At 41.7% G+C, this 27,238-nt stretch overlaps 1 protein-coding gene across 1 annotated transcript in view; it reads right to left on the reverse strand.

Annotated features, from left to right (window-relative positions):
* Zc2hc1b (zinc finger C2HC-type containing 1B) overlaps window positions 1-27,238 on the reverse strand; it is a 52,519-nt gene that overhangs the window by 10,863 nt on the left and 14,418 nt on the right. Inside the window, exons 5-6 of the mRNA XM_052751061.1 lie at window positions 17,746-17,885; window positions 14,208-14,316 (exon numbers count right to left, since the gene is read on the reverse strand). Of these exons, the coding sequence (XP_052607021.1) occupies window positions 14,208-14,316; window positions 17,746-17,885 (249 nt within the window). The remainder of the gene's footprint in view (window positions 1-14,207; window positions 14,317-17,745; window positions 17,886-27,238) is intronic.

A 27,238-nucleotide genomic window follows, 5' to 3' on the forward strand; every position in this document is an offset into this window, starting at 1 on the left:
GCACTACGTCTGCCTGCACACCACCGTGCTCCCCACCATGATGATAATGGACTGAACCTCTGAAACTGTAAGCAAGCCACCCCATTAAATGTTTTCTTTATAAGAGTTATCGAGGTCATGGTGTCTTTTCACAGTCGTAAAAACCTTAACTAAGACAGCAACTGTGTGTGAATGTGAGCCAGAGAGGTAAGGGGATAAGCACCTCCTTTTACACAGAACACAGTTCTGGTAACCCACCCATTCTCACAGTAACAGCATTAATCTGTTCATAAGGGCAGAGTTCTGATGACCACATCATGTCTTCAAGGCCCCACCTCTCAACACAACTGCCCTGGGGAGTAATAGCATAGTGGTTATAAACTCCCATCGGCTGGTGGAGAACAAACATACCATTTACTGAAATCTACTGGCCCACTGTTCTGCTACCTGATGGACGAGAACGGGGGCTTAGGGTGAGTGCTCTAGTCAAGAGACCATGCCGGAATACAAGCCTTCTGAGTTCTCACCTAGGACCTTTTCAGTCCCGTCATGTTGCCATACTGGAGGAATCATTCAAGGGAGAAAACTGAGATTGTCAGCAGTAAACCTCACATGCCAGTTGTTTTGTTTTTGTTTTTGTTTTTCTGTTTCCACCCTCTTTCAAATTCACTAGATTAGAGGTCAAAGGTCCCAGACATCTGGGGCTGAAGTCAGATTTCAATCTCACCTAACCCTGATGAATTAGGAAATATTCCCTGTTGACCGAGGTATTCAGTTAACCTCAAAATTCACATAGTGCTTTTTCCTTTTTTAAGCATTATCATATACTCTCTAAAGAAAGAAGTAGAATTTTCTTTTTAATTTAGTAGATGAGTCATTACACTTTAGAGAAAAGTTGGTTAGTAAAATTTTATTAAACACAGCTTGAATCATTTTTTTTGTGTGTGTGTGTGTGTGTGTGTGTACTTAGTTATAAGCAAAATCTACCTTACTGTTACATTATTTCACAGCTCAGGAGAAAAGTAAAAATTGTGAGAATTCTAGGGAAGAGGCAGAGTGGGAAGCACCAGGAATCCCCCATCCAGACAGCACTGCAGGGTCCCAGTCCTGCAGGGTCCATGGACTGCTGTGGAGCTCTGGAAACTATCAAAAGCTTGCAACTCCCAGGGAAAGGCTTGGACAGTAAAGCGCAGTTCATTTTATCAACTTCAACTCTGAGCACAGTAGCAATTTCACTTTTCTGCCCCTTCATCCGTCTAGTAGCCAGTGGCCCATGTGTTCCTGGGTCAATCTGCATGTCTGCATGTAACTTGTGGGAGCCAGGGTGGGCAGGAAGGATTCTATTCTCTAATTGACGTCTGTGCTCTGACCACTGACTGATGCTGTCAATCAAAAGGGTGCAGGCAAAGAGGTAGGTGGCCTCCAGCACTGTACCTTCCCCCACTGATGCGATCGCCTATGCTGGCTTAGTCTCCTAGTCTCCCAGGCTGGCTGTTGTGATGATCTCCTATGTTGGCTCTGGGAGATTTAAAAAGCAAATGCTTTGAATCCTTTGTTTTTATCTTTTTTTTTTTTCCTTTTGGTGGGCAATTAAGTATTAGAAACATGACGTTTCAAGGATGATACTACATATCCAGGAAAACTGAAAAATGAGCATGTATCCCCAGAGAAAGGCACAAGGTCTGAAAAGAACTAAAGAAAGGCATTAGTTCTCAACCTTCCCACTGCTGCAGCCTTGAAAACAGTTCCTCACCTTGTGGTGACCCCTAGCCGTAAAATTACTTCGTTGCTACTTCATAACTGTAATTTTGCTACCGTTGCGAATCATAATCTAAATATACGTGCTTTCTGATGGCCTTAGGTGACCCCTTTGAAAAGGTCATTCGAGCCCTGAGGGGCCGAAGCCCACAGGTTGGGAACCACCAGCTTAGAGGCTCTCCTTGGGCTGATGAAGGGCACGGAGACAGTCCCAGATACTGAAACTCAGCAAGCCCTGGGCCAGGAAGAGAGTCTAGTTTCCAGAGTCATTACACTATTAGATTTGCCTGCCTAGTTAAAACAAACAAGTCAACGGAAAAAACAAAACAAAAAAAAAACAAACCAGCAACAACTTCTTTGGAGATTTATTTACTGTGTGTGAATGTTTTTCCTGTATGTAGGGAAACGTACCCAGGTGTATGTCTGGTGTTCAGAGTTCAAAAGAAGGCACTAGATCCCCTGGAACTGGAGTTACAGATGATTGTGAGTCACCATGTGAGCGCTGGGAACCAAACCCTGGTCCTCTGCAAGAGCAACAATTGCTCTTAAGCACCGAGTCGTCTCTTTAGCGCCTGCCTACCTAGTTTTCAACAAGAAAACCACAAGGCACAAAGAGAAATAATGCAATGTGGCTCATTCAAAAGAAAGAAAAATAGATGAATAGAAATTGTCCCTGAAAATGACCTAGTAACAGACTTTTTAGACAGATCTAGTAGACAAAAACTTAAATGACTGTCTTGAAGAGCTCAAAGAACCAAAGGAATGCTGGGAAAAGTCAAGAAAATGAAGTTTGAGTAGGATGGAAACAGCCACAGAGAGATGGGATTACTAAAAGAAACCAAAAAATAAATCCTGCAACTGAAAAATAGAACCAAAACGAACATTTTTCTAGAAGGATTTGGGGACACGTTTGATCAGGTAGAAGAGTGAATTTGAAAATAGGACAATAGAAATGATCAAGTCTGAAGAGCAGGGAGTAAAGAGATAGAAGGAGTTGGGCGAAATGTCTCAGTTGGTAAATGTCTGCCTTGCAGGCTTGTGGAATGGAGTACAGCCTCTAAAGCCCAAATAAAAGCTGCCTTCCCTTCTAAGCCCATGGCTGAGGAGGTGGAATCAGACAGATGTCTTAGGCTTGTTTGTCAGCCAGCCTACCCCATTTGGGAGCTCAGGCCAGTGAGAAACCCTGTCTCAAGAAAAGTGGGTGGCTATCCTCTTAGCTACACACACACACACACACACACACACACACACACACACACACACACCACACTTGCACGCATAAATATTCACATACAAAGACTAAAGAACATGAAACAGTGCTTAAGGGATCTGTGGGAGTACATCAAGCCAACTGTTCTAGTGATGTGCTGGGGCAAAACACCGACAGAAGGACCTGAAAAGGAGAGCCTTGTTGTGGCTTCCTAGTTCATAGAGATACAGTCTATTATGGTGGGGAAGGTATGGTCACCAGAGTGTGAATCAGCTAGTAAGGGCTCAATGAAACGGTACTGAGAGGTGAGTGTTGGGACTCAGTGTTCTTTTGACTCAGTTCAGGATGACGCCAGTCCCTGGAATGATGTCATCCACATTAAGGGTGGGTCTTCCCTTGCTTACTTAAATCTTTATGAAAATGCTTTTGTAGATCTCCCAGAGGTGTGTTTCCATGGTCATTCTAAATACAGTCAAGTTGACAATGGAGATTAATCATTACACCAACAAATATATGCATTGTGGGAGGTAACACTCAATATGGATCAAAGGAAAAGAGAAAAGAGCCAAGAAGATTAATAACAATAATGTCTGAAAATTCCCCAAATCTAATGAAAGTCATAATTATAAACATCCATGAAGCACAACAAACTCCAAGCAAGATGAAATAAAACATCCAAAGACAATGGATCCCAAAAGCAGCATAAGGGAAGTGGTACATCAGGAACAAGGGACCCCAATAAGACCACCAGCAATTTCCATCGAAACTTAATGAGCAGAAGACAGTATGTCTTAAAAAATAACCAACTAGGCCGGGCGGTGGTGGCGCACGCCTTTAATCCCAACACTCAGGAGGCAGAGGCAGGGGGAATCTCTGTGAGTTTGAGGCCAGCCTGGTCTAGAGTGAGTTCCAGGACAGGTTCCAAAACTACATGGAAAAACCCTGTCTTGAAAAACCAAAAAAAAAGTAAGAAATAAAAGAAATAGCCAACTAAATAAACAAAAAATTGTCAACCAAGAATTTAATGTCCTTTAAATGTAAGAGAGAAATTGAATTCCCAGCTAAAAGGATTTGCTATTTCTGTCTTGTAAGGAATGCTCAAGGAAACTCTTCAGAATCAATTAAAAAAAAAAACGTAGAAAGTAACTCAAAACTGTATAAAGAAATAAAGATTTTTTTAACTTTCTTTTTATTCATTCTTTGTGTCTTTCATATCCTGCATCTCCATCCCATTCATTTCATGTCCCTGCATATCTGCCCTCTGTTGTTTAACTCCCTGTCCCCCGATAAAATTTAAGGGAAAAAAGAAAAAGAAAAGAAAAGAAAAACATCATGGAAGCTTTCATGTGACATAGTAAGTCACGCAATAAACCCTTTTGCCCACATATCTTTACTTGCAAGTGTTCATTGCAAAGAGTCATTGGCCTGGCTCAAGGCCTCTGGTTTCTGCTCCACTATTGATGCTGGGTCCTCACTGGAACTCCTCTTGGTTATCTGGCTGTTGCCCTGTGTTGTGGAAATCCAATAGCTTGGGGTCTATAGGACCGGTCCCTTCATGTGCTCCAGCAGATCACAGATGGGGTGGATATTGGGTGGGGTCAACCCATAACCCTGACTCTTGGGCCTGAGTAGTTGCAGGGTTGGTCTGTCTGCCAGCTCTCCCTTGTCCTCGCCACCAGGGTGAGCTCTCCTGCATGGCCCTGGTGAGTTCACCCCTTGCAGCAATGAGTAAGGAGTGGGGCCAATTTTCCTGCTTTCATGTCCTCAGGGTCAGCTCTCCCACATCTACACCTTCAGGGCCAGCTCTACCGTGTTGTTCAGATGTGGTGTAAGGGCCACTCTGCCCAGTGCTGCAGCAGATGAGGGACAGGGCCAGCTTTCCCACTCTTAGGGTATCAAGCCCAGCTCTCCTACCTGCCTGAGGCATTGATGGGTGTGTGGGGGGGGGGAGCATCTTTTTCCCGCCCATGCTGCCACACATGACTGATGAGCAATGGGAACAGTTCTCCCATGCTCACAACTTCAGGGCTGGCTTGCCCACACCTCTGCCAATGGGGTTGGCTCTATTGTGCTGCCCAGGTGAGGGATAGGGCCTGCTCTCCTGAATGTTGCAGCTGGTGGTGGGCAGGGGCAGCTCTCCTGCCCTTCTGACCTTGGGGCCAGCTCTCCCACCTGTCTCAGGTGTTGATGGGAGAGGTGGGGGGGAGATATTTAATAGAAGTAACTATGTGGACAATGATAGAAGTTGGTATTAATACAACTGTTAGGGAATGTCACTTTAACTATGGAAAGATGTGTTACTTTTATGTTGTGAAGTATTCACTTAACTATGTGAAGGTGTATTACATTTGTTTCTGCTGCGTTTGTTTAACCATGTAAGGATGTGTTACTTTTGTTTATACTGCATTTGTTTTATCATGTAAAGATGTGTTGCATTTGTTTCACCTTGCCTGCCTAAGGCACCTCATTCATCTAATAAAATGCTGAACAGCCAATAGCTAGGCAGGAGAGAGATAGGCAGGGATGGCAGGCAGAAAGACTAAGTAGGAGGAGGAATCTAGGCGAGAGAGAGAGAGAGAGAGAGAGAGAGAGAGAGAGAGAGAGAGAGAGAGGAGGGAACTAGGGAGAAGAAGGAGATGCCTGGGATCAGCCAGCCAGCAGCCAGCAGACACAGAGTAGGACACACAGAAAGAAAGGTAAAGAGCCCCGAGGCAAAACAGAGATAAAGAGAAGTTCTAAGAGCTAGCAAGAAATGAGCATAAGATAAGGCCAAGCTTTCATAGCTAGTAAGTCTCCTTGTCATGATTCGGGAGCTGGTTAGTGGCCTAAAGGAAAGCCTGCTACATATAACTTTAGCTTGTAATATTTTTTTTTTTACAACATAATTTAAGAGAATGATTAGTTCTGTTTATGTGTACAAAGTTCATAAAAACATAATTGTGTGACATCAAAAATCAAAAGGTACATGGTAGTGTGCCTTTAATCCCGGCACTTAGGAGATAGAAACAGTGGGTCTCTGTGAACTTGAAGCCAGTCTGGATTACATGTGGAGTATGCATTGTGATCTTGTCTCAACAAACAAATAAAAAAAAAAAAAAGAGGGGGGTGCTCAGGGCTGGCAAGGTGACTTAGTGGGTAAAGGTACTTGCAGCCAAGCCTGATGAACTGAGTTCAGTTTCTGGGACCCATGTATACCAAATAAATAAATAAATGTAAAAAAAAAAAACAAAAGGCCTGGAAACAGCTATTAAAGGAGCAAGAAAGAGTCTTTGATCATTACGGAAGATAAGATACTATAAATTCAAATTAGAGTCTTATGACTTTACATTTTGAATGTAATTCTTATGGTAATCACAAAACTCATAGCTATAAAATGTATATACAAGGAAAGAAGGAAAGAGCTTAAGTATTCCACTATAAAAACCAACAAAAGACAAACGAAAAAAGCAATACAGGAGACACAAACAAAGACTATTGTCAAATAGCAAAATGAAGACCATTCCTCACCAGCGATTAGTTTACACGTGAGTAGATTAAATGCTCCAATCAAGATCTAGAGATGGGCAGAACAGACAAAACATGATCCAACCAAATGATACCTATAAGGGACTCATCTTAGATTTAAATAAACAAATAGGTGGGAAATCAAAGGAGAGGAAATAATATAATACAAAATCTTGCTCATTAAAAAAGAGCAAGAATAGCCATACTCATGTCAGATAAAATTGACTTTACATAAAAAAAAATTTACTAGAGACAAGGAAGGATATTCTACATTAACAAAAGTTTCAATGAAGGAAAGAGAAATAATAACCATTAACCTAATATCAGGTCCTTCAAGACAGTTGAAACAAAAATGAAGGGATTAAAAGGGAAAATAAACAGTTTTACAGCAATAGTTGGAGGTTTACACTCTCGCCTCTCAGTGATGTACAGAACAACCAGAGGGAGGTGAGCAAGGCACTGAGAGCTGACAACACAGACCAACTCCATCAGAGATCTGTGTACAGCTCTGTCTCACAGCATATACATTTCCTCAAGTACACGTAGGGCGTCTCCCATCGTGGACCACGTTACACCACACACTCATATCAGAAAGTGAAAAAAGACATATGCTGATCAAGTGTCCTCTCCTACCACAACAAGATGAAGTTAAAAGTCATAATAGAAACAAAATATGGAAAATCCACAACTTTATGGAAATCAAATAATATACTGTTAAATAATCAAGGGTTTAGAGGAGAAATTAGAACAACAACAAAAAAAGCAGAGATGGATGAAGCTGAAAACACAACATATCAAGACCTATAAAATGCAGCAGAGGCAGAGTAATGGGAAATGTACAGCCATAATGGTTTAGGTTTTAAAAAAAATCATGAGGAAGAAGCCTGGTGTGCAGCCTCACAGCTGTGACCCCAGCAGTAGTGAGGCAGAGGCAGGAAGAACCATTTCAGGTTCGAGGCCAATTTGGTCCCCATAGGAAGTTCTAGTCAGGTTTACATAGCAAGATCTTGTCTTAGAAATCCCTTAAACTGGGTTTGGGGATTTAGCTCATTGGTAGAGCGCTTGCCTAGCAAGCGCTTCAAGGCCTTGGGTTCGGTCCTCAGGTCTGAAAAAAAAATATCCCTTAAACTAAAAAGAAATTAAATCAAAAACCTAATTTGACAACTTAAGGCGTGAAAAAGAGAAGAATCAATGTAAAGGCTACAGAAATTATAAATGATAGAGGTCCTAGGAGGCATAAATGAAACTGAGATTAGAAAAAAGGAAAGAAAACTCAGTAAAACCATAAATGACTTCATTAGAAAGGGTAAGACATTGTCAGATCACTGTCTAGATGAAATGATAATAAGTGAATTCAGGAATGTACCAGCATACAAACCGAACATACATCAATTCTATTTTTATACAATAATAACAAACAATTCAAACTGGGGATCATGAAATCAATTCTATTTATAACACCATAAAAATAATAAACTACTCTGCAATGAGTCAAAGACACTTAGGACTTATAAGATAAAATGTACAAATCAGGGGTAGGTATTTAACTTTTTTTAAACATTAATTATTTACATTATTTAACTTAATTTAACATTCTTTAGCATGCTCAAAGCCTTGAGTTCAATCCCAAGCATGGGGGAAAAAAATCTACAAAACTACTAAAAGAAATTATGAAGTTAAGTAGAAACATATTTCATGTTCATGGACTGGAAGACCTATTATCAAGATGTCTATACTTTCCCAAGTAATTACAGAGTCAATGTAGCAAATAAACCCCTCATCCTAAGTCACTTTTGCCAGGATATTTTGTCACAATAACAGAAAAGTAACTAGGGTTTAAAAAAAAAGGGGGGGGTACACAGAAGTGGAACCAGTGCTGTGGTAAGTCTGACCATGTGGTCCTGAGGCCTTTGGAACTGTTCTATGGATGGAATGTGGGAGAGTTTGGTATTTTGTTCTAGAAAAGCTCTTGCATGCTGGAAGCAGAGATTAATGGGCTATTCTGATGGGAGTCTGAAAGACAGGACTCCTGACAAAAATACAGACAGTGGCAGCCTGGCTCACCAGTTTTCAGAAATAAACATGGACTCCATCAGGAACTGGGAACAGGACCATTCATGGGTATTTTGCCTAAGAATCTGGCTCTAGTCTCCTCATGTCTCAAGATCTAGGATGCAGTTGAATTCAAAGGCAATGGACTAATTTGTTTGGCAGAGGAAATTTCAAGACAGGATAGTATTCAGGTTAGTGCTGAGCAGACAGGTGTATTTTCTAAAGAGATCAGAACCACTCAAGAGAAACCTCATGTGCTACACTGGGATAATAGGAAATGTGTCTTAATGGTTAAACCTATCCATCAGAGAATCTATCTTGTAGAGATCTAAATTTACTTGAAGTGAGAATGCCTAAACTGAAGATAAGTGTTTCTCTAGGGTCAGCACACAGAAGCCCATACAGCTGTGTTCCAAAAGGGTCAAGCTAAATCATGAGTTGGCAAGAGAAGTTGAGAGCACTGTCTACCGGTTTTGTAGGCATGAAGGATGCAAGACCTGGGGGACATGGAGTCCAGTTCCATTGTTCCAGAGTACAGGAGAGGTCAAGCAATGTATGGCAGGGTCAGCATTCCTGCAATGAGGTCCTAAGGAGCCAGAAGTTGTTAAGGCAAAGTCTAAGTTATAACGAAGACTTCAGGATTGTTTGAGACATCTGGCTCATTGGACATCTTCTGTGGAAAGCTGCAGGAATGGAGTAGGTCTGGCTTTAGAGAGAGGCTATGTGTTATGCATGTGGCCTAGCTGGAAGGGTGGGACAAGCTAAAAATTTTGGATTCCAGCAAATTTCATCTTGAGTCTCAGATGCCAGACATGGAGTTTTAGGATTTGGCGTTTGCCCTTTGAATTTTGGCATTTTGGTCCAATCACTCATTTGCTATGCCTCAGTATTCCATTTTGGAATGATGATGTTTACTCTGTGCCGTTGTATGTTGGAATCATGCAACTTCTTTTTAATTTTGTCAGAGATTATAGCTAAAGATCACCTCAAGTCTCAGATGAGAAATGGACTTCAGACTTTTTAAACCAATGCAATTGTTAGGCTATGGGAACATTTGAAGTTGGATTGTATATTGATTTATGAGATGAACATGAGACTTTGGTGATAAGGAGTGAAAGGTTATGATTAAAATGATGTTGTATTTGGATATCAAGGTGATAAGAGGTGTAGTTGTGATTGACTAATCTCAATTTTCAATTTATGAAATCTAGAATACTCGGGAGATGGGCCTTTGTGTATACCTCTAGGGTATTATCTTGAGTAAGTTGACTGAAGTGGGAAGGCCCACCTATTATAAGTGCATTATTCCTTAGGCTGAGGCAGCTGAGCTGTATAAAGAGCAGAGGGTGAGCAGTGTATAAGGATTCATTGCTCTCTGCTTCGTGACTATGGATGGAATGTGACCAACTTCTTCAAGATCCTGCTGCTGCTACTGTCACATACTGTGAGAGTACTGTGAAGCAAAATAAACCCTTTCTACTAATTTCCTTTTGTCAGGTTATTTTATCACAGCAACAGAAAAGTATACAAGCCAAATGGTTAATTTTGATTGTTAACTTGAATGCCTTTAGAATTACTTAGAGATCAGTCGAACACACTTCTGGGTATGTGTTTGAGGGCATTTGCAGATGGCTATGCTAGGAAGACAGACCCCACCCTTCATGAGGGAAGTACCATCTATCCAGACTGGGGACTCAAATAATAAAAGAGGAAAAAGGAAAAAGAAAGTCAGCTCAGTAATGCATTCCTTCCTCTGCTTCCTGGCCACCATGATGTGAGCTTGTCTTCCATGCCATGCCCTCATATGTATGTCTTGATACTTCTGAAACCACTAGCCTAAATGAATCCTGTTGTGGGATATTAGTTGAAGATGTGTTACACTTTTTTATGCCGTGGAATATTTGTTTAATGACGCAAAGATGTGTTGCATTCTTTTATGTTACATTTGTTTAACTCTGTGAAGCTGTGTTACTTTGCCTGTCTAAAACACCTGATTTTATGTCTAATAAAGAGCTGAACGGCCAACAGCAAGGCAGGAGAGGGTTAGGCAGGGTTGCCAGGCAGAGAGAATAAATAGAAGGAGAATTCTAGGCTCAAGAGAGGAGGAGGAGCAAAAAAAAAAAAAGGAGGACAGGGGGATGCCAGGGGCCTGACACCCAGCCACACAGCCAGCCATGGAGTAAGAATGGAAGAAAGACATATAGAATAAAGAAAAGTAAAAAGCCCAGAGGCAAAACATAGTTAAAGAGAAACAGGATAATTTAAGTTAGAAAAGATGGCTAGAAACAAGCCAAGCTAAGGCTGGGCATTCATAACTAAGAATAAGTCTCCATGTATTTATTTGTAAACTGGGTGGTGCCCCCCCCCCAAAAAAAACCAACTATGAAATCCCTTCCTGTCTTAAGTTGTTTCTGTTGGGTATTTGGTCATCACAGTGATTCAAAAGAAACTAACACAGCAGTAAATTAAAAATGGGAATGATTTGAGTAGACATTTCTCCAAAGATAATACATGAATGGTCAATAAGCCATTAAAAAGGTTTTTTTTTTTTAGCATTCTAAATCATTAAGCAAGTACATATCAAAGTATCGATGGCATATCACTCCATACATTAGGATGGCCTCTTTCTCTCCTGTGGTGGTATTGTGTTCCCCAAAATATTGTGCACCCTAATAAACTTATCTGGGGTCAGAGACAGAACAGCCACTAGATACAAAGGCTAGAAAATGGTGGCACTCACACCTTTAATCCTAGCACTCCAGAGACAGAAATTCCTCTGGATCTCTGTGAGTTCAAGGCCACATTGGAAACAGCCAGGCATGGCGACACACGCCTTTAATCCCAGAAAGCAAGCCTTTAATCCCAGGGAGTGGTGGTAGAAGGCAGAAAGATATATAAGGCATGAGGATCAGAAACTAGAAGCATTTGACTGGTTAAGCATTTGACTGGTTAAGCTTTCAGGCTTTGGAGCACAGTTCAGCTGAGTGCCATTTGGAAATGAGGACACAGAGGCTTCCAGTCTGAGGAAACAAGATCAGCTGAGAAGTTGGCCAGGTGAGGTTAGCTGTGGCTTGTTCTGACTCTCTGACTTTCCAGTGTTCACCCCAATACTTGGCTCCGGGTTTGATTTTATTAGTAAGACTCTCTAAGATTCATGCTACACTCTCCTCTCTGTCTGTCTGTCTGTCTGTCTGTCTGTCTGTCTGTCTGTCTCTCTCTCTCTCTCTCTCTCTCTCTCTCACACACACACACACACACACACACAAGACTTGGTGAAGACAGGGAAACATGGATCTCTTCTTTGAACAATGTGAGTAGGTAGAAATGTAAAATTCTACAGCTGGTATAGAAAACATCATGTGACTTCTCAGAAACTTAAAAATAGAACTACTATAAGACCTGGCAATTCTGTTCCTGGGTATTTACCCCAGGAGTTGAAAGTCAGGTCTCACGGAACTGAAAGAAGAGTCTTGGCCATGTCTGCAGTCGCTAAGCTGTGGGTACAACCCACTGCACACCGACGGATAAGTAGAGGAATAAGCATGCACACGTAGACACACACATGCACAATGAAATGTGAAGCCTTAAAAAGGAATCCAATTCTGACATATGCTGCATCATGGCTGGACCTTGAAGACATTATCCTAAGCCTTAATCCTAAGAAATAATATAGTCATGAAAATATAGAAATGCTGTGCAGCTGTGGGAATAAGTGAAATAGACAAGATCATAGAAGAACAAGAGAAGAGATAATACAGAGTTAACGTTTAATGGGTACACACTTTCAGTTTTACAGAGTGAAAGATCTGTACACCCAGCTACTGGGGAGGCTGAGGCAGGAGGATCCCAGATTCCAGGACTACAGGAGTTCTAAAATGAGTTCAAGCCTTTCCTGGGCCACTTAGTGTGTCTCTGAAAATAAAAAAGTCAAAATAAGGCTGGCAAGATGGTTTAGCAAGTCAAGGTATTTACTGTCAAGCCTGCCTGCCTGAGTTTGATCCCCAGGACCCAAATGATAAAAGGAGAGAACTGGCTCTTCCAAGTTGTGCTCTGACCTGCAGAGGAGTGTCACGGCATGTGCATGCCCACATGCCCACACTCTAAATGAATGTAATTTAAAAAGAAACAAAAAGAGGGATTGAGGTACAGCTCAGGGGTAGAACCCTCGTGAAGAGTGTGCAAAGACCCAGGCTCCGTTCTCAGAACGGGACAAGGGATAGAAACAGGTGGTGGAGTTTTCTCGTGCAATATGATGAATGCATTTAATACCACAGAGCTGTACATTAAAATAGTTAAGATGGTAAATGTTTGGAAAAAATGAAAAAAAAATTTAATTAAAAAATACGAATAGTATTGTTGCCAAAACAAAGCCAAAGAAACAAAACTCTAACAACTTGGGTTCATAAGGCTGTGCAGACAAGTTTAAAGTGTTGACTCAGGTCTTTGTGTTGTGTGTGTGGCATACGTATATGGCATTTTGTGCATGCTGTATGTGCACACTTACATGTGTGGGTGTAGGCGTGTGGAGGTCAGGGGAGAATATCAGTGTCTTGTTCTATCCCTCTCTTCCTTCTCCCCTTGAGACAGGGTCTCTCACTGAATCCAGCTAGACTGGCACCAATCTTCTAATCACTTTTCTCCACGGCTCGAGGGCAAAGGTATGTGTCTGGCCACACCCAGGTTTTTACTGGGGATTTGAACTGGAATTCTCATGCTTTCACATCAAGCGCTCTTACCCACTGAGCCATCTCCCTGGACCCTCCCTTAGGTTTTTAAGCCTGAGATAAGCCACCCCAAATAAACAGCCAATCTTCTTGGTGCTGTCACTCAGGTGGAGACTGGCTGATAACTTCAAAACATGACTACTGTCCAGAAGTGATGCTGTGGCTGTGAAATAATATACGCTGTCTGAACAGTGCCTGTTGACAAGTGATATGTAAGCAGAAGTAGTGAGTCCTGGGGTTGGAAGGGAACAGGAGGATCAGGGCCAGGGAAATTGGGGGGAGGGGAAGGGGACGTGGAGAGACAAGCAAAGTAGGCATGCAAATGCCATAGGGCAATTTGTTCTTTGTAGGTTGGTTTTATAAAAATGCATGTTGGGCATAGAGAAGACAACCCTGTTTACTGTGCAGCTCACTGGGGGTGGAGAGTACAGTAGATATCTAATCCAACTTGCTGGTTACCAGCTATGTGCCTTAGCAAGGTCACATATCCTCTCTGAGCCCCAGTTTCCTCGTCTGTAGGCGGCAGGGTAAACTATGTAGAGGGTCCCTGGGAGGCACAAGGCCGGTACTGTAATGATGGCTGTGCTTGCTGCTACTCCGGAGAAATTGTTCCTTTGTCCACCCGACCTGTGAGCTTCCAATCTCAGCCTTCTCAGGGTTAGCAGACTGAGGAGAAACAGCTGTGGGCTCCTGCCGCCGTCACCAAACAGGACTTCCCACTTGGTCAGAGTGGTGCCATCCTGATAAGAAATATCCCCTCTTGGTAAATAAGCTTCGACCTCAAACAAGCTGGTGTGTGCGTGTGGTGTGTGTGTGTGTGTGTGTGTGTGTGTGTGTGTGTGTGTGTGTGTGTGTTTTCAGCAGCAGCAGCAGCAGCACTGGATGCCATTTTAGCATTTACTGACCACCAGCAGATCCCCACGGCAGGATGCCGGCTCTGCCCCCATAACTGGACAATCCAAGTGCATGCTCTGACTTACTTGGATTGGCCGTGACGTCATTCTTGGCTTCCACAGCCCTGTTCTGCAGCAGAGTTCCCACAGCACTCGTAACAGTTGGTTGTTTTTTGGGAGTTGCCTGGGCCTTACCCTACAGATAGAAAGAGACACAACACCGGAACCTTGGGTACCAAGCGTGAGGTAAACTAGTTAGTATTCACTCAACTAGCAGAAGGTTAGAGTCATCACGGGGACTCTCGCACCCAGAAGAAGGAAACACACACCCAGCATTTCTGTTAGCCTGGGCTGTGGTCTCTTGCTGGTGCTCAATGCCACAGTTTGGTTTGGGAACATTCATTCATAAGGAAGCCCTCAGGGTTGGTGGTGGTCTGTTCATCCTATAAAATCAGTTGTGTGTGGACAGAAGAAATCATTTAATGTCAGTCAGGATATAGTTATGGAATGTTTTATTTTTCTTTACCCTTGAAGATGGCTTTGTTTCCTAACCAGAACAGAGATGGAAAACGGAGATTGACAGGCAGCACATGTTTTAAGCATAGAATTCCAATACCCCTAGGCCTTCGCTAGTCCTACAGAGCAGCTGCACACTGCACAGATGGAAAGCAAACAAAGACCAAAGCATTCTGGGGAGGCCCCTTGTAGCTTGCTGTGGATCTATCTCCAGGCCCTTGGAAAACACAGCACCAAGACAATGTTATTTAAGTAAATTCCTCACCAATGCAAGGATCATTGTGATAGGACAGATCATCCATCCTCAGGCAGCCAAAATAATAACAATAATATTGTTGTTGTTGTTGTTGTTAGTATTTTGTGTGTATGGGGTGTATGTGTACATGTTCAAGTTGATGTTAGTGTCTACCCAAGCATGTGGAGGTCAGAGGAGCGTGTTGGATATCCTTTTCTATTGTTATTCATCTTGTCTTTTGAGACAAGGTCTGTCCTTCAACTGGAAGCTCGATGTTTTGGCTATCTGGCTGGCCAGTAAGCTCCCAGGATCTGTCTGACTCTGCCCCCAGTGCTAGCATTCTAGACATGTGTGGCCACGACTGGCTTTTGTGTGCCGGGGATTCGAACTCAGGTCCTCCTGCTTTCACAGCAAATGCTCCCATCCAGCCATCTCTCTTGCCCCCAAAAGTTTATTTTTAGAGGCCAATATTGGTCTCCTCTGGTTAAGGGAATGGCAGATTTTTTTAACGTTGATTATGTTTGAAATAGAAACACATTTTGGCTGTGCCATGAACAGTCCTACAAAGCCTGAAACAAACTTTCTCTTCTTGTTCCATTTCTGAACAAGCTCACTATTAGGCAAGATCCCAGAGTGGTGGCGTTGGCACTCGGGGAGAAAACACTGCCATTCAGACATGCTCGACAGAGAGCAAAGGAATTCAGGGAGCAAGCAATTTCCCCTCTGTGCTCCCAGTCACTACTAAGCTCTGGAAAACAAGGAGGGGAACAGGGCCAAGTCACTGGTTATGCTCGGGATAGCCAGCTGGCCTTCTTTGCAAGCAAAAAAAAAAAAACAAAAAAAAAAACAAAAAAAAACCACTTCTGTTTGCTCATTCCCTCCACCCTCTTTGGCCCTGCGAACACTGGCAAGCTCCATGGATCGGACAGACCGTCTGTCGTAATGTCAGTTGCTGGTACTGCTGGACATGGTGGAAGAAGAGTTGAACCTCCAGACTTCTCCACACTTAGGTTGAATTCAAGCCTAAAGCTGCCATGGTCCTTCAAAATTGTGATTCCAACCCCAGCAAGAGGAAAGGCTTTTGTAAAGGGGAAGGAGGATGAGGTAAGTGGAGAGAGAACAGGCAAAGGACTCTCTGGGCCAGGGCCAGATTTCCAACCACTCAACTAGTTATACGCGATTAATGTCATTTACAGGCAAAGGTAAATCTCAAAGACTTACCTACAAACAGTCAACCACACAATGGAAAGTCAAACCCTTGCTGCTGATGCCAGGGTCCTGGCTCTCCACACGGCGCCCTCCCCTTCCACTATCTCAGCTGGGAAGACTAACCCTCAAGACCTGTATTCACCACTCACCCAACACGCATGTGTCATGTATCCTCCCGCCTGTGTTCCCTCAGGTTTTGAGCACCTCTAATCCAAAGACGTGTGATCAGAAATGCTCCAAAATCAGAAACATTTTGACCACCAGCATGCTGTCACAAGAGAAAATTTCCACGGATGACCTCATGGGATGTGTTGCAGTTGAAACACAGGCACATGGGAAAGTTTGTATAAATTACCTTCAGGCTATGTGTATTAGGTATACATGCATATGCCAATTTTGTAAAAAAAAAATTATAAAAATCAGAGACATTTCTGAATATTTTTGGGTAAACCTGAAACATCATCTTAGATAAGGGATTTACAACCTGTACTATTATCTAGATGCCCAAACACTAATGCCCAGTTTTATTTTAGTGCCAATCATTTTCTCGGCTTCGTTAATTATTCCTTATCCAGTTCTCTTATTAGTCCCCTCACTCCAGGATCCCTAATTTCCCCACTGTGTCCCCTTCCTGCTTGCCCTCAGTTGTCTTGGACAGTCACTGCAGAAGTGACCCTTCTAAAAGTCCATTGCATGCCACTCTGCTTTTCCCTGCTACATTCACATCTACATTGACTGTGAGGACACAGGAAGCCACTGACAGACAATGGGACAGAAGAGACTATGCTGCCAGGCATGGTGGCACGCGTCTTTTTTTAATCCGAGCACTTGGGAAGCAGAGGCAGGCAGATCTCTGAGTTCAAGGACAGCCTGGTTTACAGAGCGAGTTTCAGGACAGCCATGGCTGCACAGAGGAACCCTGTTTCAATTTAAAAAAAAAAAAGAAAAAGAAGAAGTCGTGGGAAAAGGTTGGAAAGGAAGGTGGGAAGGCGGCAGCCTGGCTTCCCAGATATTTTCCTGTCCCTGCTCCCAGACTCTCAGGCTTGGCTGTTCCCAGAGCTCTGAGTGTCTAACTGATCGATTCCTTTCACCCTCCAATCTGAACTGGCTGAACCATAACCCTTCTAAATCCCTTGCCTTTGCTGTTCTGTCTTGTCAATCCCCATCAGAGACTCTGTGTCTTTGGTTGGCGCCTCAGGCCATAAACTAGACATGTTGTGTATCTCATCCATCCCCCTTCTCCTCTCCAGATCAGGACCCAAGCTGTGAGGCATCTTCTTGGCAACATTTCTCCCACCCAGAGCAGTTTCTCTGAGTCATAGTTCTTTTCTGGGTGGGTTAGGCTGATAAACACTGTTGAATAAGCAGGGGATTAGTGTAATGCTATAGAGACATTCTTTATATACTGAAGTCTTCATCCTGAAAGGCTTCAAACATTTTAGAAATAATTTTTTTCCTGCAACACCCAAAGGTACTTCAAGCCAGAAGTAGACAACTCCCACGACAGAGATGAGTCTTCTGACCTGTGTGTTTCTGAGGATGGAAGGATGGTTGAGCTCTGTTGCTCGAATTCTATATGTCACCACAGAGCTCCCGGGTAGAGCCTACCTATTTGCCCCAGGCATGCAAGGACACAAAGCCCACACCTGGAGGAAAGATATTTACCTGAGCTCTGGATGCCAGTCTAGCTGCTGTTTGGGCTGGATCAAACACGCATCGAGAGGACTGGGTTTTGCAGAAATTAATGTGTCGCTGGGCAGCAGTTTCGTTAAACCTCCTCATACAGTATGGGCATTGAATATAATCTGGATGTGAATATACCAACAGACCACAATTAACATTTCAAAAACAACTGTGGAATGGAACTGTAGGAAATGAATGAAGTAGAATGTAAACTTTGCTCCAACATCGAAGAGCAAGGTCCCAGACTCTGGTTTGAGATAACCTAGTCCAAAAGAGGAAGCTTAAATAAAGACATGGCAGGGAAAAAGTGCTCCCTAGGTACTTATTTCAACTAAGAATATCCCTTTGAAATGTTTGCATAGTGTCTTTTTTTAGATAATAGACTAATTATATTTAGGAACTTCAAAATTACAGTTTTGTGAAGCAGTCCTAACATGACAGCATGCTAGTTTCTATGGTAAGGAAGTGCACAGATGATCCAGAAGAAGCCCAGGTATGGTACTAGTTGAGACAGAAGGTTGTTCAGACTTATACAGAGAGATACTGTTTAGTTTCAAAATGTGGGTTTAGGGCATGAGGTTGGGCTCCAATATCATAGTGTTATCGTTAACAACAAGAATATCTTTTGCAGTGGCTACATCTTTTTTCTTCACTTATATGAGGAGGCAAATGACATATTCAGAATGGGAAATTATAAAAAGAGAAAAGGATAAAAGTTGGTAGGGGGTCAAAAATTGAAGACCAAACAAGGAAGGGGATGGGAAAGCAGCTTGAGAACTAGCTTCGGCTTCCCAGGCAAAACCCAGGCAGCTTCTGGTGACCCTAGATTGTCTGTGGTTCTGTATAACACCTTGTTAAATTTTCTTTCATGTGCTATTATCAGATGCAACTGACTAGTGAAAGACGTGGGAACTGAGAAAGATCTGAAGTCATCTTATAACATGGAGATTCTCATAAGCAAAGCTGGGTCTGTGCCTACCCTCTCTAAGCCCACAGGGATTAGGGCTAGCTTTGTTCTTGACTTAGGCATCTTTAAGGGATATGAGTGACATAAAGAATTTCTTCCCAGACATAAGGATTTTCTTCCCAGAAAGGGTCTGAACTGTATCAGTCTTTACACTCAGGATGGACGTTTATATTACTGAATAGTCAAAATTCCTCCGTGTATAGCCATGTCTTTAAAGAGAACTTGTTTTATTTGTGAAGTCCTATTGTTAAGCGGTTTGAAGAGTTTTCTGCTTGAGCAAACTGCTAGCTAAAATGAATGAATACTCCTCAAATGTAAAAACTATCAACGTATAGGGATGATCCAGTTGCCATGCCTTTGACTGCCCACTCTAGAAAGCCATACTAATCATTCAGTTAATGCCTGCTGTAGTGCATACAGTGCTTTTTAGATGGAGATGCAATGTCTCTGCAATCAAGAAATATGTATTTGAGTACAGAAACAATAAACAAAAACTTCACACAGTGATAAATGGCTTTAAAAAGCTGGAAAGCATTAAGAAATAAAGATGAGTTTAGCTTTGGAGCCTGCCTGACTGGCTTTGAGCCCAAGTTCTTCACTTGCTATGTGTATGAACTTGGACAAGTTGCTCAGCTTACATAGGCCCCCATCTCCTCAGCACATCTATATCACTGATTTCATCAGGTTGTTGTGAAAGTTAATAGATAATCCACACTAGGGCTTGGCACGGCGGGAAGGGTGGGACATCTGAGAAGGTTATAAATGCTGGCTCTTGCTGTATGGAAACAGGTCCAGCCAGCCTATGCTTCCAACAGCTAAACAAGAAGGCTAACACTTAGAAACTACAACGTGCTGAGATCACTCAAGAACTCATTCACAGCACTGTAGAAAAACTATTTAGAAATGGGCATTCAGCATGGTGGTTATTTCACGCTTTTTTTCTAGGTAGGAAGTCAAGCCTTGAAGCAGACACGCTGCTCTAGGTTGGTCAAAGGCACTGTTAGGCTTCCATTAGTTCATCTATTCACTGCCACCCTCACTGCATGCCACCACAGAAGCAACAAATGTTTGAATATATTACCTTGCCAAACAAAGTCTCTGAGCTAATGAGGCAAACACACTTTCCAAATGGTAAGGGAACACCAGGTCCCCCCAAGATCCCTAGAGGGAACAAGAAGCCTGGGCATGGGAGAATTGTACAGGTAAGAAAAGGTCCTGTGGCTGAGTATTTGGACTTGCCATTTGCATGTACATTGAATTTCAAATACTCTGAGAAAGGAAAAGCATTTTTTTTTTCTGTAGCAATCATCTGAACATGGTGTGTCACAGCTGCATGTTCTATCCTTGTCTCAAATTGAGTAATCTTCATCCTTTATTAATTATGAGCTCACAAAAAATAACTACATGTTATTTATTTCTATTGAAAATAATTTCAAAGCTTAGGGTGCTAACCCTTACAGCATAGATCGTAAATTCAAAAACTTCACTACAGAAGGATTCTTATGGGAAAGATGGTGGCCAGGTCTCATATAAAATCGAAGTAGAAGAATGAAAAAAACATTTTTAAATGCAAAAATTACATTGAGATCCTTATGCTGCCTATGAGATGCTAACCACTGATTCAAGTGCCACAGAATGATACCAATCCTAAATATTATATATCATCCCTCTTGTAAAATGTTGCAGTGACCTGGAGATTTGAATCATTAGCATACTTGGTTAATATAGTAAGAACTAGAATAAATATATACAGGTCATGAAAACTGAGTCATAAAAATGGGGATCCACGCTGACAAGTGAGAGGAAATTGCTTGCAAACTCATGCATATTAGGTCATATTATGTATAAAACTCTCCTTGTATGTGCATATAAATTTTCTAGTACATAAGTCTAAGAATTCAGGTTAATATAAAATCCCTGCACAAGCAACATAATCAAATTGCAATAAAAATACACCATTGTGAAGCATTGTTAAGTGCATATAGTAAGGAATTTAATTACAAAATTTGTGTTTTAGCATAAAAGTCTGAAAGGAAGAAAATTAATTGAGCATGTGATGAGACCTGCAAAGAGAATTATTTTTTAGAGGAATAATAATCCTGTCATTTTAGAGCCTAGTGGGTAAGGAAAGAAAATCACACACCCCATCTGACACGACCTCACGTCACTAAATAACTGTAAGGTAGCCATCAACATGCTGCAGCTTCTCATGTGAAAATGAAGTTGTTTCTCATAAGAGGTATGCTTCGTTCTTTGCAGGTGATTGAAGAGGTAAAACACCTACCTTGCCAGTACCATGAACTGAATTTGATTCCCCCAAACCCATATAAAAACACTGTGTGTGGTGGCATGTGCTAGCAATCCCGACACTGCAGGTGTGGAGACAGGAGATCCCTGGGGCTCACTGGCCAGCAGCAGGTCTACCCTAATAAGTGAGCTTCTGGCCAATGAAAGACTGTCTCCAAGGAGGTAGCTGGTGTTCCCCAGCCCAACATCTGAGTTTATTCTCTGGCTTCCACACCAACATGCATGTCCATGGGCACACATGCATCTCTGCACACCCACATCATGGACTTGCATGCATATACAAAGAAATGTTTTGTTTTCTGATTATTGGTACTAACATTGTAGACATAAATCTTTGCATTAAACGTATTAAGATGATGCATTATTTTAAGCTACATTTTCATTAGTATAGAGCAAAAATAAAGCAATTACTAAGATTATTTTCTGGTATAATTGTTCAAATGATTTGAGTTTTAGGAGGTATTTATTGTGTGATTACACTGTGGCTTGTTTTTAGACTTTTTTCAAGAGAACTTTTTTGGAAAAGTTACTTGCATAGTAAAATACATTTATTTTAAGTTGGTGGTTTTGTGAGTCTTGACAAATGCATGCATTTGTGCAACCATTCCAATTAAAATATAAAACATTTACCCCCCAATTTTTCTCATGCCCCATTTCAGACACTATTCTACTGATGTAGCCTTAGACAAGTCACTGATCTATTTCCCTGTCACTATAGACAAGTTTTCCTTGCTCTGTAGTTTTGGTAATAGATAATCCATCTTGCTATATTTATTGTGGTACTATGGAGTAGATTCCATGTGTACATATTTCATGGCTTGTTTTCCTTCATGCTGGTTGATGGGCATTTTCAATTGTTCCAGTTTATGTTATATAAACAAATGTGACTATAAGACTATTTCATGGATAGATTTCTTTGCATAAATGTCTGGAAGTAGGATTGTTGCACAGGTTAAATATGTGCTTAAGGAGACAGAGCCAAGTGATGGCATTATTTATATTTTTTATCAGCAGTATATGTGACTTCTAGGTGCGACACATTCCAGCCAATTGTCAGGGTTCAATTTTAATTATACACACGAGTGCTGTGCTGGTTAGACACCAACAAAGGACATCTGAGAAGAGGAACCCTCAACTGGGAAAATGCCACTATCAGATTGGCCTGTAGGCAAGCATATGGGTCATTTTTTAAAAAATTCATGATTGATGTGGGAGGGCCCTGCCCACTGTGGGTGATGCCACCTCTATATATGTGGTCCTGGGTTACATGTATATATATATATATATATATATATATATATATATATATATACACATACACACACACATACATACATACATACATACATGTATATATATATACACACACACATATATATACGTGTATATATATACATATATATACACGTATAAATACACACACACACACATTTGATATATATATATATATCAAGCTGAGTGACCCATGCAGATCAAGCCAGTAATCAGCATTCCTTTGTGGTGTCTTATTCAGTTACTACCTCCAGATTCCTGTCTTGAGTTCCTTTCCTTACTTCTTTCAACAATGATAGACTGTGATTGGAATGTGTAAGCCAAATAAACCCTATCCTCTCTAAACTGGTCCTAATCAGTGTTTTTTTCCCCCCACAGTAATAGAATGCAAAACAGAACAGAAATTGGTACAAGAGACTGGGCTATTGCTGTGACAGACAGACTTAACAGTGTTGTTTGGGGAAGGACTGTGGAAGTATTTGGAACTTTGAGCCAGAAAATCTCTGGAGTGCTCAAAGCTTAAAGGGCTGTTCTGTGGGAGCTTGTTTGGAGAAATGCATATAATGGAGGCCTGACTTATGAAGGTTCAGAGGGAAGCAAGGACTAGTGGGGCTATAGATATGGTCCGTTTGAATGAAGAATCTGTGGTTTCTAGTCCTCTGGGGCAGAAGAATAAGCTGTGATTAGCAAGAGACCAACACCACTGAAGTGAAACCTTTGCTTTGCTGGGACGATTGATACTGGTTAACTAGGGTTGAGAAATCAGTTGTGATTGAGAAGAGACCAACATCACTGAGGTGAAATCTTCTCAGAAGTTTTCCTCCTCAGGGACAGCACACAGAAGCTGTGGTCCAAAGGGGCCAAAAGCTGCCTCCCAAGCTGGCAGCTGAATTTGGTAACATGTAAGCATCTCCTACATGGTACTTATTCTGACAGAATGGAAACCGCAGGGTTGAAGGTCTCGTGGAGAGAAGCTGAGACTTGGCACTGAGAGGCCAGGAGAGGCCATTGGTGAAGGCACAGCCTCAGCTGCAGCGGAGACCCCAACATATTGAAGATGGCAGGGCTGGGAGATGACCACTAAAGACAGCGGTAGACGTGGAATGGAGCCAGTCTATCCTACAAAGCACACCGTGTGTGCTGTGGACGGCAGAGCTAGGGAAGAGGAACTGCTCAAGCCCTTTGGAGTCCCAAAGATCATGAGTGAGTTCCAGACGCTGGGCATTGAATTTTTCACACTGTTAGACTTTATTTTGCTGTGGTCCGATTGTAATTCTGTCCTGGTTCTCCCTGCCTTGGAATTATAAAGTATGCAACTTATTTTGGATTTTACAGGAATCCGTGGTTATGAGACTTTGAATATTTTTAAAAAGACTTTGAATCTATAAAGTTATAGTATACTTCATATTGTGATATAAACATGGGCTCTTAGAATAAACAATAAAGGGAAGACTACGGCTTAATAATAACGTATTTGTGTGTCAAGTTGACAAATCATTGATTGAGCTGGTTTATTGTTTGTTTGCTTGTTTTTATCAATTTGGTAGAAGTCAGGGTCATCTGGGAAGAGGAGAACCTTCCCTGAGAAAGTGCCTCCATCAGATTGGCCTGTAGGCAAGTCTACAGGGTATTTTCTTGATTAATGTAGGATTAATATAGGGGGCGCAGCCCACTGTGGGTGATATCGCCCCTGGCTGGTCCTGGATTGTATTTTTAAAGAGCAAACCGAGGGAGCCATCAGGAGCAAGCCAGCAAGCAGCATTTCTCTACGGCCTCTGCTTGAGTGCCTTCCCCAGCTTTCCCTCGGTGATGAACTATAAGATGTAATAAACCTTATCCTCTCCAAGTTTCCTTTGGTTGTCATGGTTACCATGCCAACAGAAAGCAAACTAGAACAAGTCGCAGCATTTCATTGGGAGCCTTAATTTGCACAGTGAAAGTAACGTTAAGTGCTTTGTCATGTGATGGTCAGTTATTATTTCATGACATCTCTTGTCCTTTTATGTTGAGTGTCAAGTGTTATTAAGACAGCAGTCTGAACATGAGCCCCCTGGGATGGTGGTGGTGGCGGTGGCGGCAGCGGCGGCGGCGGCGCCGCCTGTATGCCTTTTATCTTAGCACTCAGGAGGCAGAGGCAGGTGGATTTCTGAGTTCGAGGACAGCCTGGTCTACAGAGAAAAACCTTGCCTCAAACACACACACACACACACACACACACACACACACACACACACACACACACACACACACAAATAACAAGAACAAAACACTCACACACAAAACAAAACAGACTCTCTGCTGTGGTTGTTTTGAGACAGGCTCTCACTTTGTAGCCCTGGTTTTAACTTGGAATCCTCCTGCCTCAGTCCTGGGTGCTGAGATTACATACATGTGTCACCACACCCAGCGAACCAAGCTCTTTCCGCCTTGTTAATCTTTATTGACCTAGTTTTGTTCACTGTTTTTCTAATTTTAATACTTGTTATACTTCTGTTAATGATCGATTTTGAAGTGATCGTTATACATAGTCTAAGAGTTTATTTTTTTCAAATTGATACCCAGTTTTCCCAGCAATGTTTGTTGGTAAGACTACTCTCCCCTCCAATTAATTACCTTGGCATCTTGTCTTGGGGTCATTATTGCTGTGATGAAACACCATGACCAAAAAGCAAGTTAGAGGGGGAAAGGTTTATTTTGCTTACACTTCCACATCAATGTTCACCATCAAAGTCAAGGCAAAATATGTACAGAAGTGTAAAATGAAAAACAGTATACTCCTTCGAGGAATTAAAAAGGACCAAAATTAATAGAAAGACTTACCATTTCCATGGCTTAAGAGACTCAGTAGTGTGCCGTGATGTCAACTCTACCCACATTTCTCTATGGTTTCAATTTAATTCCAATAAAGTCAAGACGAGAACTCAAGAAGAGCAGGAACCTGGAGGCAGGAGCTGATGCAGAGGCCATGGATGGATGCTGCTTATTGGCTTGCTCCTCATGCCTTGCTCAGCTTGCTTTCTTACAGAAGGAGAATCACAGCTCCGTGGCGATCCTCCCACATTAATCACTAAGAAAATGCACAATCCAGATATAATGGCCTGAGTCTTTAATCCTAGCACTCATGAGGCAGAGGTGGGCAGATCTCTGGGAGTTCAAGGCTAGCCTGGTCTACAGAGTGAGTTTCATTTCAAGACAGCTAAGGCTGTGTAGTAAGCCGCTGTCTCAAACAAAAACAAGCAACATCAACAAAATGCACCACAGGCTTGCCTGCAGCCCAGTTGTATGGAGGTGTTTTATCAATTGACTTTCCTTTCTCTTGGATGACTTCCGTTTATACCAAGTTTAGCCAGAACACACCTTAAAAGAAAACCAACCGTGCTTGGGGGTGATTCTACAGCAGATTCCATTTTCTGTTCAGCTGGCCTTCCAACATTGCATTGCCACAAATGTCACGTTCATAGCAAATCTTGACACTAAGAGACTCTGTTTTATGGGTCCCCCCCCCCCAAACTGGCTTGGTTATTCCAGATCCTTTCAATTTGCACATGCTTTTAGAGTCAGCTGGTTAACGCCTACTTGGCAAAGAAGAGTTGCAGTTATTTTTATTGGAATTAAATTGAAACCATAGAGAAATGTGGGTAGAGTTGACATCACGGCACACTACTGAGTCTCTTAAGCCATGGAAATGGTAAGTCTTTCTATTAATTTTGGTCCTTTTTAATTCCTCGAAGGAGTATACTGTTTTTCATTTTACACTTCTGTACATATTTTGTCAACTATATCCCTAATGTTTAACATTTTTATGTTATTGTGTTGTTTTTTAATTTCATATTTAATTGCTTCTGTATAGTCCACAGAAGTCCAGAATGTACTGATTTTGTTCTAATTCTAGCATCCTTCTAGAGTTTTCTTTGTTTCCTCTTTAGTGATTACAGCTTGTGATTCAGGTAGCCTTACTCCTCCAGCTCAGTCTTCATGGCATGTACTACATGTGTGGATTATATGGTTATACATCGATTTTTCTCTTATTGTGCTGGGTACTATTTCTAGCATGTTTAACAGACGTGGACAGAATGGACATTCTTGCTTCCCCCCCCCCCCCCCGCCCCCGAGCTATGTGGGAATGTGTTTGGTTGGTCATCGTTGAGAAATAGAGATTTTTTTCCAAGATTCTCTTTATGGGAGAAATTCTTTTATTTTCCAATTGCTGAGAGAGTTTCTGTTTTGTTTTTAATCTGTAAAAACAGTGCTGTACTTTGTCAAACAGCTTTGCTCTTTCGAGATGATCAAATGCCTCTTAAAATATTTTGTTGTTATAATAAATTACATTTATTATTTTTCCCTTCTATTTAATTTAGGCTAGTTTGCTCATATTTTACTTTTAAAAGCAAAACATTATCAGCATATAAGCCAAGACCCTGTAACTTTGATGTTTTCATTATCATTCACTTAAAGTATTTTCTAATTCAGTGTGTGACTTGTTCTTAGATTTGTGGTCTGTTTAGAAATCACTTGCTATTTCTAAGTACTCGGAAATTTTCCAGATATATTTTTTCATTAACTTCTAATTTAATTTTATTGTGGTCAGAAAATATATTCTGTATTATTTCAATCCTCTAAGATTCCTGACGCTGACTTTACAGCCTTGAATACAATGTTCCCTGTGTACCTGAAAGCAATGTGTATTCTGCTCTGTTTGTCCTCTGACATCTGTTAATGTCAGTGAGGCCAGATTGGTTGATACTGCTACCCAAGTTTTCTGTAGCGCTACTGATTTTCCTTTGGGTCAGCCTATCAGTTATTATGATATGAACGACAAGATGCCTGAATATAATTGAACTGTGAATTTATCTCTTTCCAGCTTAGTCAAGTTTTGTTTTACATTCTCAGAAGCACTAAGGACATGCACATAGGTCGTCTTAATGACTG

Source organism: Peromyscus californicus, unplaced genomic scaffold, assembly GCF_007827085.1.
Source record: "Peromyscus californicus insignis strain IS unplaced genomic scaffold, ASM782708v3 Scaffold_22__1_contigs__length_63687245, whole genome shotgun sequence".
Classification (NCBI taxonomy): Eukaryota; Metazoa; Chordata; class Mammalia; order Rodentia; family Cricetidae; genus Peromyscus; species Peromyscus californicus.